A 13,904-nucleotide genomic window follows, 5' to 3' on the forward strand; every position below is an offset into this window, starting at 1 on the left:
ACAGATTGGGCCAGGCACCAATTAGCGGTGCACTGGCCCTTTATATCTTAGAAAGCCGGCGTGCGCACCCTAGGGAGCTGGGCCACGCGCGCCGGGACGAGACAGACACCGGGGGAGAGTGAGTAGAACGGGGCGCGATCCACGAGCGGACCTGAGCCGACACGCGGATCGTGTCCCCGCCGGCACGAACACAGCAGCGCTCGCGGTCAGAGATAGAGACCGGAGCGCTGCGGTTAACAGAACGCCGCGAGCGCTCAGGGGAAGCCGCGGGACCCGGAGCGCTCGGCGTTACACCCACATTAGGTGCAGTATAGTTCCCCCACATTAGGTGCAGTATAGTTCTCCACATTAGGTTGGCAGTATAGTTCCCCACATCAGGTGCAGTATAGTTCCCCACATTAGGTGCAGTATAGTTCTCCACATTAGGTAGTAGCAGTTTCCCCACATTAGTTAGAAGCAGGTTCCCCACATTAGGTAGTAGCAGGTTCCCCACATTAGGTAGTAGCAGGTTCCCCACATTAGGTAGTAGCAGGTTCCCCACATTAGTTAGAAGCAGGTTCCCCACATTAGGTAGTAGCAGGTTCTCCCCCCACCCCCCTCCCCCCGGACTCACACACACACACAGACACCCACACATGCACACACACGCACACACAGACAGACACCCACACATGCACACACACACACAGACACACTTACCTATCCTGCTCTTCTGTCCGACGTCGGCTTGATGAGTGACGTCACTGACATCCTCCTGTGCGAGTCTGCGGAGGGACATCACATGCGCGACGTCCCTCTTCAGACTCGGGCCGGCCAGCCAACCAGAGACGCGGAGGAGGGCGGGGTAAGTGAAATCTCCCTGTGTAATGAAGAAAACTGTGCCCTGAAGCAGAATGTGACCCTCTGCATAGGGACACAGTTGAGGGAGGGTAGTGGGAATGGAATGAGAGGGAGCAGCCTGCAAAGCAGAAAACTGTGTCCCTGTGCGAAGGGTCACATTCCACTACAGGGCACAGTTTTCTTCATTATGCCGGCATTTAGCGCTGCTTGCCCGAAGCAGTGATAAATGTCTGAAGAAGTTACCTGCCCGGCGCCCGGACTGCACGTCGGGCAATACAAATTACATATACCTGGTGCGAGCTGTGTCGGCCGCCCGGCGCCCCTGTTGCACACCCCTAAGGCTGGCCCTGTGTACAGAATGAGATTTTTTTTTTTTTTAAAAGGCCTCTGAAAAATGAAAAAAAAAAAAAAAAAGCAATCTGATTGGTTGCTATGGGCAACTGATCAACTTTCCTGGGCACAGGTTTTAATAAATCTCCCCCATAGATACTTTGGCGAGCGTTCAGAGAAGAGCTACTAAACTAGTCCATGTATTGCAGGATAAAACTTACCAGGAAAAGTTAAAGGACCTTAACATGTATAGCTTGGATATGATAGAGACTTTTATATACATAAATGGAATCAACACGTAAGGGAGGGAGAATATATTTATATAGGAGGAAAACTACCACAAGAGGACATAGTTTTAAATTAGAGGGGCAAAGGTTTAAAAGTAATATCAGGAATGCTTTCTCTCAGGCTCAAGGCAACAAAGATCCGGCAGGGAAATGAGGAGGGTGAAGGAATATATAAATGAGCCACAGGTGAATCACACTAATGAACGAACTGGCCCTTTAAATCTTAAAGCTCCAGTACGTGCGTGCCCTAGGTGACAGGGACATGCGTGCCGGAGCAGTGAGGCAGATGCTGGGGCAGGAGAAGCACCAGGTTAGTAACGGACTGGGGCTTGCATACGGGCGCAATGCGAGTCCCAGCCCCACCGGCAGCAGCAGGTAAAGGGACCATGAGCTCATGGCCAGTGTGTGCGGCCTGAGCGCATAACATAACAGTACCCCCCTTTGGTCTCCCCCTCCTTTTTCGACTTCTGAGATGGTCACAGTCCAAGATATTCTCCTAAGGCTCCCAAGATCTCTCCTCAGGACTGTAACCCTCCCAGTCGACCCCAAAAAATTGTTTACCTCTCACAGTCTTTGTAGCAAGAATCTCTTTAACCTTGAATATGTCAGAAGTGCCAGAGACAGGTGTGGGGACAAGATTCTTCTGAGAAAACCGGTTTATGACAAGAGGCTTGAGGAGAGAGACATGGAAGGAATTAGGAATGCGCAATGTAGCAGGTAGACAGAGTTTTTAGGAGACAGGGTTGATTTTTTGTAGAATCTGGAAGGGACCAAGGTAGCGAGGACCGAGCTTGTAACAGGGAATCTTGAAGCAGATGTACTTGGATGAAAGTCAAAATCAGAAACATCACGTTCAAGATGGGGCCACCAGTAATGCCGGGTGATAAGAAGTAGAGTCTTGCGTATTCCAGGATGTCCTGCTGTCAAGGAAGAATGACCCCATTTCAGGACCTTGCGTCTCAATCTGGTGGCCACAAAGGATTTTCCCTGAGGAACTTGCTGAATCTCGGCAGGAGCTGCAGGAAACAAACGGTCAGGAGGAATACTATGCCTAGGCGTGGAGTCCAAACCAATGACGTCAGAGGACCTGGAGAGAGCATCAGCCCTGATGTTTTTGTCTGCTGGACAGAAGTGAATGAAGAAGTTAAACCTAGAAAAGAATAATGACCACCTTGCCTGGCGGGGGTTCAAACGTTGAGCAGACTGAAGGTTTAGAAGATTTTTATGGTCGGAGTAGATGCTGACCGGAAGAGAAGAACCTTCCAATAAATGTCGCCATTCCTCCAAAGCTGGCTTGATAGCGAGGAGTTCACAATCTCCAATGGAGTAATTCCTTTCAGCAGAAGAGAAGGTCTTGGAGAAGAACCCACAAGTAACAGTCTTGCCCTTGCCGTTTTCTGAGTAAGAATTGCACCCGCTCCAATAGATGAAGCATCAACCTCTAAAGGAAAGTGTTGAATAATAGGTAGGCCCGAAAGACGAGGCGAATCCAATATTGCAGACAACTTATCTGGATCCATCTGCAGGCCCTGAAGAGAGACAATGTAGCCAAGAAACGGAAGACTAGATTTCTCGAACAGGCATTTCTCCAGTTTAGCGTAGAGATGATTCTTCCGTAGTCGCTGAAGAACCAGACGAACATGAGTACGATGCTCCTCTAAGTTGGAAGAGAAGATCAGGATGTCATCTAGGTATAAGACAACACAGGTGTAGAGAAGATCACGGAAGATATCATTGGCAAACTCTTGAAAAACGGCTGGAGCATTGCAGAGACCAAATGGCATTACGAGATACTCAAAATGTCCGTCACGACTATTGAAGGCCGTTTTCCATTCATCTCCCTTGCGGATACGAATGAGGTTATACGCTCCATGTAAGTCTAATTTGGAGAAGACCATGGCACCGCGTAGACGGTAGAAAAGTTCTGAAATAAGAGGTAGAGGGTAACGGTTCTTGACCGTGATTTTGTTAAGTCCCCTGTAGTCAATGCATGGACGGAGTGAGCCATCCTTCTTCCCTACAAAGAAGAAACCTGCTCCAGCAGGAGAAGAGGATTTACGGATAAATCCCTTTTGGAGATTCTCCTGGATATACTCAGCCATGGCTTTGGTCTCAGGAACAGATAGAGGGTATATCCTCCCACGAGGAGGAGTGGTACCAGGAAGAAGATCGATAGGGCAATCGTATGGACAATGTGGAGGCAGAGACTCAGCCTGTTTCTTGAAATCTTGGTAAGGTGGTGGCAGGCCAGGCAAATGAGGAAGGCGAGAAACAACTTTACACAGAACAGGTTGGAGGCAAAGATTTTGACAGGATTATCCCCAACGAATAATCTCTCCAATTCTCCAATCCAGTTGCAGAGAATGGCGTTGCAGCCAAGGAAGGCCAAGAAGAATCTTTGAAGTACAGTGTGGCAGAACATAGAATTCAATCTTTTCTTTATGCAATACACCCTCTTGCATGACAAGAGATTCAGTACGGAAGTGAACCATACAGCCCAGATTTTGTCCATTAACAGAGGAGATGAACAATTGCTTGGCAAGGCTAGTGACAGGAAGATGATACTTGTGGACCAAAGAAGCATCAATATAGTCACCTGCTGATCCTGAATCCAAAAATGCTGTAGCTCTGAAGGAAAACTTGGCAGAAGCGAAGACTTGTACTGAAATAGTTAAGCGAGGAGAGGTGGTATTCACAACTAGGGATGCCTCACCTACGTGCCCTAGGTGCAAGCGTTTTTCCAGATACTGTGGACGAACAGAACAGTCTTTGAGGAAGTGTTCGGGGCTAGCACAATACAAGCACAAATTCTCACTGCATCGTCGTGATCCCTCCTATTGCGTAAGACGGGAACAACCCACTTGCATAGCCTCTTCGGCATGAGGCACAGGAAATTGTAGAGGTGAATGTTGAAACACGGGTGCCAGGCGAAGATATCTCCATGTTCGAGCAGGTGCCATCTCTAAGTGCAATTCTTACTGCCTCTCAGCAAAACGCACATCAATACGTGTGGCCAGGTGAATAAGTTCAGTCAGAGAAGAAGGAGAATCACGTGCAGTAAGGGCATCTTTAATCCTGCTTGCTAGTCCTTGTTTGAATGTGGCACACAAGGCCTCATCATTCCATGCCAGGCAGGCGGCAGAGAAAAAAGGTCGGGTCACAAAGCGAAGGATCAGTACACGGCAAGGCAGAAACAGGAATGCTTTCTCTCAGGCTCAAGGCAACAAAGATCCGGCAGGGGAGTGAGGAGGGTGGAGGAAAATATAAATGAGCCACAGTTGAATCACACTAATCAGCGGACTGGCCCTTTAAATCTTAAAGGAGTAGTCCAGAGGTGACTCAGTGGTGAACAACTTATCCCCTATCCTAAGGATAGGGGATAAGTTGCAGATCACGGGGGGTCCGACCGCTGGGGCCCCCTGCGATCTCCTGTACGGAGCCCCAACAGCCCGCGGGAAGGGGGCGTGTCGACCTCCGCACGAAGCGGCGGCCGACACGCCCCCTCAATACAACTCTATGGCAGAGCCAGAGCGCTGCCTTCTGCAATCTCCGGCTCTGCCATAGAGATGTATTGAGGGGGCGTGTCGGCCGCCGCTTTGTGCGGGGGTCGACACCCGCTATCTGGCCGGAGAGCCTGGCCCCCGTACAGAGAGATCGCGGGGGGCCCTAGCGGTCGGACCCCCCGCGATCTCAAACTTATCCCCTATCCTTAGGAAAGGGGATAAGTTTTTCACCACTGGACTACCACTTTAAAGCTCCGGCACACACGCCCTAGGGGACGGGGACACGCGCGCCGGAGCAGTGAGGCAGAGGCCGGGACAGGAGAAGCACCAGGTGAGTAACGGACTGGGGCTCGCATGCGGGCGCCTCCCCACGATGCGAGTCCCAGCCCCGCCAGCAGCAGCAGGTAATGGGACCATGCACAACATAACAGATACATGCATAACAGATACATGTTTGTCATGGTGCTAAATGGCTGAGTGTTCTGAGTCCACCATAATTCTGATGATTTGTTGGAGTTCCCTCCCTCTAACTACAAGTCCCAGGATTCCTTGTTTGTAAGTGTTTTGTCCCTTTTCTCCCTCCCACACATCAGCCACCCCACCCATTGCAGCACAACTTATCTGTCTTGCATGTGTGCTGTGCTTGAAACTACAATTCCCTGCAGCCCTGTCGGGAATGATCTCCCTCTCACCCAGCGGTCACTCCACCCATCGAAGCAGACAGGCCCTTTAAACACCTGACTAGTGATCTAATGTGCTGGGTCGCACTGCAACCTGGAAAAGCCTGAGATGAAACACATTTTGTATGCTGTTTAAAGGATCATCAGGGTAAAGATCACATAAGAAATGCGAGACCAACCATCAAACACAAGTACAGACACTAAATTATGAACTACACTAACTTTACAGCATAGCCAAATAAAAAAAAAAACTGGAATACCCCTTTTAGCATGCGTGGGATAGGCATAAGGCTATCCTTCATATAAGATAGGGCAAGGGACTATTCATAGTATTCAGGATATTTGGCAGACTAGATGGACAGAATGGTTCTTATTTGCCGACACACTGTATGTTTCTCTGTTAAACAACAATGTCTGAGAATGCTCCAAATTCATCAAACAGCATTAACTACTATGATAAATTTGACACATTTTAGACTGTCTGTCTAAGTCTACGCCAGTGTTTCCCAAACGCGGTCCTCAAGTACCCCAACAGGTCATGTTTTCTTTATTTCCTTAGCCTTTCACAGGTGATACAACTGTGGTGATGCCGGATTCACTGACCAGAATTATATCACCTGTGAAAGGAAATCCAGAAAACAAGACCTGTTGGAGGTGCTTGAAGACTGCGCTTGGGAAACACTGGTCTACGCTATCTAAGCTATTGATTCTGCCCCACTGTGTCCTGAGTACCAATGTCACAGATAATATGCAGACAGCACAAAGTAGTGGTGTCTAGGTGCGGAACCTACCTGTCTTCCTGACCTGTCAGGTGGATGTCACCTAGTGTGTCTGCTCCGGGACCACTGCTCAGGTTTATCTGTGTAATGCCTGATGATTTACTGCACTCTGTAATGTATTGTCAATGCACTTTTATTCTCGTGTGTCCTAAAGAGTTAGCTTGTTTGTTTAGGAGAATGCTGAGGGGATCACATGTCTGCTTCAGCCAATCAGGGCTGCTGCCCTGCTCCCCTAAATCTGGCTAGACTGGGACGAGCTAGTTAGTTGTGTGAGTAGTTGAGAAGAGAGAAAATAGAAGATAGGTGTAAGCCCTAACTTAGTGAAGAGCATAATCAGTTTTTGTCAGCTCCAAAGTCTTATACAAGCTACATAGTTAAGTTCCAAGTTCAGACCTGTCTAAAAGTAAATCTCTGTCAACCAAGAAGCTTGCTAGTCAGCAAGGACTACAAGTCCCATAGTGTGTGATCCCTAAAGCAAACTCCAGGGAACTTTGCACTAAATGTTAAACTGTTTATTTTGTAAGTTCCTGAAAAACATTGAGTAGTTTCTGTAACCCTGTATCTGTGGTAATTATTGCCTCAGCGCTTGGCCCAGGAAGCTACTACCCTTGGAGTGTGGAGGTTAACACTACCCTGGCATCACAAACTCTACTTTAGTCACCGCACCCCACTAGTACTACATACATGTCATTACCTCAAGTAGCCTATCACAATGTCACTGTACTGGAGTTCTGCATCAGGAGGCTTACAGCAGAAGAGCATATGCCGTGTGAATTCTTCTACTATGTAGGTGTGTGGGGTTGGAGTACAGTGGACCTAAGCACTATGTGTGAGGCTCAAATACTATGATCGGGCAATATGCATATGGAGTTCATGTAGAATTAAAGAGAGTGCTGGAAAAGTGAGGACAGAGCACAAGATGTTCGTAAGGCAATTCTGCAGAGACATTCTATGGCTGGAAGATGTCAGTATGGCAGTCTGTGTCGTATGTAAAACATGGGAAAACTGAAGAACTCCGATCAGAGAAGACATCACCTGTTAATCAATGGATGTACCTTGTCATGAATGATGAAATGTGGGTAATGTAGGCCAATCTCTAAAAAAAAAAAATCACTATTTATCTGCACTAGACCATACGTAATAATAAAAATCCCTCTTTCATTACCCACACTTTTACTTAATTTAAATATATAGCTGCCACCACCTGCCAGTCTGGTCCACAGGAAGCCACCAATCCAATCTGGATATACTACAATTTCCAGATAAAATATACTATCCTCAGTAGATTAAAAAAAAAAAAAAAAAAAAATTAACAGGAAAAAGATTAATCCAAACCCAAATTGAACTTTTAAGTAAATTTACTCTCTTTAGGAACAATATATATGATTTGTTTTACCAGACTAAGGCAGAACTTAATAAATGAATTATTTATTATGAAACCATAATATTCACAGCAAAAATTTAAAAACAGATATTGACAAGATAAGGATACATCACACAGATATAAAATAAAAAGGAAAAATATAGATATCCTACTTAAAAAGTTTAAAAAAAATCTACCCGGGGGACTTCCAGTGAGAAATTGATGTCTTATAGTTAGTTAGACCTGTATCCCGGGCTCAAGTCCTGCAGGAACTGAGTTCCTGCACTTTTTCCACAGCAGGAACACCATTACCATTAGCAGGAGTCCTACAGGACCAGCCCTTGAGTGGGTGAGTTCCCATACTTTTTCCCCCAAGACTTAACCCCTGCCTGGATCCCCAATATAGGCACACCCCAGCTTTTTAGGACAGCATTTCAATACCTGCTGCTAACAGGTGACACCTCTAAATCAGCCTCTGGGCTTAGCAGGGAGGAGGAGGGGTTGAAAAATCCCATCCCCTTCTATTCATATATTTAGGCCCAAGAGATTCCTCCATTCTCCAACACAGACATGACACATCCATAATTTTTCTATGTTTGAGTTCTCCATTGACTGTCCTTTCTGGGGATACCTGACACAACCCCCCTATTGCATAAGGTTAACCCAGTGGGTACAGTTTGGGCAGGCATCCAGACACACGGGTCATGTGAGGTCTTATTTTCAAGGTGTTGACCCTGATGTACTAAGAGTGGAGTGTAGGTTTTGTTGTGTTTTTTTGCTGTTCCAGCCTTTTTTTCCCATGGTATTTACTCATTTATTCCACTTTCGGAAACTTTATACATGCTTTAAAGTATAGGGTTTTCTTCTCAGAAAATTCACAGGATTTTCAGAGTGGTTTTCAGAAAAGATGAGTGATTTTGGATGAAATGTAGGGAACACGCCTCTTTTCTCGAAAAACCACGCCCATTTTGTAGGATTTTTTTTTCACTCTGAGTGTTTTTGATTCTGTCGTGTTTTTTCTGCTGCAGATTAAGAATTTACACAGAACTTAGGTGCACAACCCGACAAAAAGAGTCAGAATGCTGTTAGTAAATGAGGGCCATTGTGATGGAGAATCCAGCCGCTTATGATAGGGGCTGTGGATATGCCCATTAAAACATATGTTGAGTAGTTGTGCAAATACAATCCTTTCATCTAGTCCTAGAGACTAACTAGTCTGTGTGGGTAATGTGAGGGCACATCGCGAGTCTTATGTTTGTGTTCAGGGGACATTGCCTGCTCTCTTTATCTGCATTTTATAAATCTGGAGTGTGGTCTGTATCAATTTAGGGGTCTACTGAAGGGAGTCAATATGTTTACAATATCTGACTCTAATGCCATCAGATGGAGGGGTGTCATGTATACTTGCCACTTTTTATTCCCTTTTACTGAGCAGAAGCCATAATGCAGTGCCGGCACTATCACAAAAACACCAGTGGTACTCACTGGATCTCATATCTTAGTGTGAATTCGGGTAGAAAAACAGACATGGTGCACATCTACAATCTTGTATAATGATCTGATTGCTTCTCAGCATAATATCAAAAACTAACAGGTTGTTAGTATACATTTTTGATCAAAAAGTACAAGCCCACTCTTCTTTTTTTCCCCCCCTGTGGGCATTGGTGTCGCGGCGGTGGAGGTCGCCGCCCGGTGCTGCGCCATTTTATGCTAGGGATGTTAGGGACCCACTCTGAATAGGTGGCCTTGACGTGGCGAGTGGGCTTGTACTTTTTGATCAAAAATGTATACTAACAACCTGTTAGTTTTTGATATTATGCTGAGAAGCAATCAGATCATTATACAAGATTGTAGATGTGCACCATGTCTGTTTCTTCTACCTGAATTCACACTGTGATTTCTATCCCCTCCTTTTTTTTTTTTTTTCTCTTTTTGAACATGTTGTTTGCACTCTTCCCCACCCCCTCAGCCTAACCCTATATTAGTAGTAATTAGCTACACATGGGCCATTTCTTTCCTAGCAGCCTCCCAGTCTGACTGGGAGAGCATGGTAAGTGAGCTATTACACCTTGTTCACACTGGTGTGGTGCCGTGCGGTGTCCGTTGCTGCCGTGGCGCCGTGTCTGCTGGGAGGTGCGGCCCATAGACTGGTTTGAGTGGCATTGGGGCCGCTCTGCCAGTGGGTCGTTTCCCCCCCTGTGGGCATTGGTGTCGCGGCGGTGGAGGTCGCCGCCCGGTGCTGCGCCATTTTATGCTAGGGATGTTAGGGACCCACTCTGAATAGGTGGCCTTGACGTGGCGAGTGGGCTTGTACTTTTTGATCAAAAATGTATACTAACAACCTGTTAGTTTTTGATATTATGCTGAGAAGCAATCAGATCATTATACAAGATTGTAGATGTGCACCATGTCTGTTTCTTCTACCTGAATTCGATCTCATATCTTATAATGGGGTCCTTCTAGTTCCCTATTGACTGGAAATCTGAAGGAACAACAGCTTCAAACAGCCACTGACCGAAATGTGAGCATAGCCTTAAATTGTCACCATTAGTAACTGATTGCTTTCTTTGGAGTAAGAGTGGAAAGTCTTGAAATCACTATGGGGTACTAAGGGGTAACAATAAGAATTTCATAAACAGCTACAAATATACAAAAAGTGATCAGCCCGTGACTTGCAGAGTAAGCACATCCATACATGCATAGCTTCCAAGTTACTTTCATAACTATAATCATAGGATGTAAATGAATATTGGAATAAAAATATTGTCATGAAGAATGGAATAATTTTATAAATAAATAATAATAAATAGTTATCATGCTAGTAATCAAACTTGTGGAGGTATCCAGACAATGAAATGAATTAATAATATATGAGTATGGTTGTATTATCCTCTTGTACGAAAAAAATTTAATTGTAGAGTTACTAACCTTGAACATGGACTATTTTTCTATGGCCCCTGTTACTCTCTGCAGGAAAAGCTGAATGGATAAGGATGGACAAGAACAGAGCACAGAAGAGATAGGAGAATTCAAGATACCCAGGGGCCATCTGGGGAAAAAAGGGGAAAAAAAACAAGTACATAAGGGGTCAATAAGTTGGAAGGAGTAAAAAAAAAAATAATAATTACATTATATAGAGAATTATTATTCTTTCTTTTTTTTTTTTTTTTTTTTTTTTGCTTTCAATCTGCAAGGACAAAAAAGTTCTAGGGAACTGGCCCAGTTTTCTTGATTTACAGCAATAGCTCCAGTTACAGTTGTAGAGCAAGGATTCATTATATAAGGGATTTATAATGAGGTACTGTTAGAGATATCAGAAGACACTACAGATACTATTACATGTTAGGACATGATAAAGAAGGACTTAGAAGAGGAAAAAGACACAGGACTAATCCAATCCTGACGAAAAGTGCTGAGAATGATAGCTATGTATAGAATGTATGATGATGAAAGAAATCTAATATTACCTTTAAGCTTGTCTTAACTCTGACCTCGGAAATTTAAGAGTCCCACGGATATTTCAGCCTGTTCATGCATCCAGCGTAATGTGAACTGCACCAAAACAGTGAGACTCCCCCTTCCCCTCCTTCCTCCTTGCAGAGCCTGAGCTGGGATGGAGGGGGGAGAGATAGGGAGCTTGCAGTGCCATGTCCCATAGCTCTGTACTGCAGTACTGTACCTCTCACAACCTGCAATGCTAGACTGCAGGGGCAGACTGCACCAAAGTGCCCCTTATAGAGCTCTGAACAGTTCAATGACTGATGGAAATGCACAATACGGAGCATATAATAAACAAGGAAAACTAACATTTTCACATAACTATTCACTATGTTTGGATGTCCAATAAATACTTTGCATACGGATATTGAATGTATGCCAATATGCTGCAGATATAGACACAAACAACAACTAAAAAAACTTTCCATAAACTTCCTACACAAGCTGCAAAATTAAAGTATAGAGTAGAGATGTAATTAATGTACTTGATAGTCGAAACAGTCATGTGGCTGCTGAGCCATTCTTTAGAAAAACTAAATTGGGGGAGATTTATCGAGGGATTTAGTGGGAGATTTATCAAAACCTGACCAGAGGAAAAGCTGCTGAGTTGCCCATAGCAACCAATCAGATTGCTTCTTTCATTTTTGATAAGGCCTCTGCAAAATGAAAGAAGCGATCTGATTAGTTGCTATGGGCAACTCAGCAACTTTCTCTCTGGACAGATTTTGATAAATCTCCCCCTTAGAGCTCTTTTTTTGCTTAAAAAAAAGTCGCACAAAAAGTCGCATGTGCGCCTAAGCAATTTTTTGTGTGACTTTTGTCTGTAAGCAAAAATCTACTTAAGAGCCTGCCAAAGTAAATTTCAGTTTTCACTTTGCAGTGGTCAGGAATTTATCAAGTGCGACAGTCGCACAAAAGTCGCAACCGCCTCCAAAGCAGCGTAAATGTAAGCTGCTTTGGAGAGTGGTATTTCATATTTCCCACTGGGAGCCGAGACCACAGCTCCTGCAGGAAATATGAAATCACGTCCCCGCTCTCCTCCTGTGTGTCACGTCCTCCCACCACCGCCTATCTTTGCCTTGTCACCGCCACTCACAGCAGCCCCAGCTCCACATCTCCCATCCGCCAGCTAGGTGACCAACCAGCCAATTACAGCTCAGGCCGGGAAATATGAAGTTACAGTGTAGTTTCATATTCCTTGCTGCCGGCCAGCTCGCGGGTGGGTGGCCGGGGAACGGCTGGTGCCTCCAGCTGTTGCTAAACTACAACTTTCATGATGGGAGTTGTAGCTTAAAATGGGGTGCCTCCAGCTATTGCTAAACTACAACTTCCATGACGGGAGTTGTAGTTTAATAGCGGGGTGCCTCCAGCATGATGAGAGTTGTAATTTAGAAACAGTGAGACTCCAGCTGTTGATAAATTACAACTTATATCTTTCCTAGACAACCAAAGGCTGTCTGGAAAGGATGGGGTTGTAGTTTAGCAACAGCTGGAGGCTCCCTGTTAGGAAACATTGGTTTATGAGTGTTCTCTTTAAGGGAGGGCACTATAAATGTACTAACCTATTTTTCATGTTTTTTCTTATCATTTCAGATCCGTGTATGCAAAGGACTTCTTCGGACTCAAAGGACTACGTCGTTGACCAGCGTTTCTTTATTTAATATTAATAAAATGGCTAACGAGAGCTTGTGGGGGAGTGTTTTTTGGAATAAAAGTTTTTAGAAAGTGTTGTGTTTTTTTTTTGTTTAAATTTATTTTACAGGCTTAGTAGTGGAAGCTGTCCTATAGACGGAATCAATTACTAAGCCAGGGCTTAGTTCTAGCCACAAAGAAAGCTAGCGCTAACCCCCAATTATTACGACTGTACCCACCGCCACAGTGGTGCCGGGAAGAGCCGGTGCCAACAGGCCCGGAGCATCAAAAACTCCTAGGCCTAGGCGGTAACAGGCTGACGTTATTTAGGCTGGGGAGGGCCAGTAACAATGATCCTTTCCCACCCTGGTAACGTCAGGCTGTTGCTGTTTAGTTGGGAATGAAAATAGGGTGAACCCCACATGTTTTAGTTTTTTTAATTGTTTAATTATGTGTGCAAAAAACATGTGGGGGTTATTCGTATTTTCATTCTCAGACAGATACCAACCAAGCAGCAACAGCCTGATGTTACCAGGGTGGGTGAGGACCATTGTTACTGGCCCTCCCCAGCCTAAATAACGTCAGCCTGTTACTGCCTAGGCCCAGGAGAGCCAATTTTTTGCACTCCAGGCCTGTTGTTACCAGCTCTACCCAGCACCTCTGTGGCGGTGGGTACCGCGGGTAATAATTGGGGGTTAGTGCTAGCTGTTTTTGTGGCTAGCGCTACGTCCCAGTTTAGTAATGGATTCTGCCTATAAGATAGCTTCCACTACTAAGCCTGTAAAGTAAATTTAAACAAAAAAAACAACACTTTTTAAAAACTTTTATTAAATAAAAACACTCCCCACCAGCCCTCATTAACCATTTTATTAATATTAAACAAAAGCAAAAGAAACACGGGGCATCGATGTAGTCCACAGAATCCGAAGAAGTCCTCTGCACAAACGGATCTGAAATAAGAAAAAAAACATAGAGAATTGGTTGGTACATTT

General features: G+C 45.0%; 1 protein-coding gene across 1 annotated transcript in view; it reads right to left on the reverse strand.

The window, feature by feature from the left end:
* Window positions 1–11,873, reverse strand: part of HAPLN4 (hyaluronan and proteoglycan link protein 4) — a 31,380-nt gene extending 19,507 nt beyond the window's left edge. Inside the window, exons 1-2 of the mRNA XM_056518205.1 lie at window positions 11,250–11,873; window positions 10,711–10,831 (exon numbers count right to left, since the gene is read on the reverse strand). Of these exons, the coding sequence (XP_056374180.1) occupies window positions 10,711–10,831 (121 nt within the window). The 5' untranslated portion in view covers window positions 11,250–11,873. The remainder of the gene's footprint in view (window positions 1–10,710; window positions 10,832–11,249) is intronic.
* Window positions 11,874–13,904: the final 2,031 nt, after the last annotated feature.

The sequence above is a fragment of the Hyla sarda genome, chromosome 1, assembly GCF_029499605.1.
Source record: "Hyla sarda isolate aHylSar1 chromosome 1, aHylSar1.hap1, whole genome shotgun sequence".
Taxonomy (NCBI): Eukaryota; Metazoa; Chordata; class Amphibia; order Anura; family Hylidae; genus Hyla; species Hyla sarda.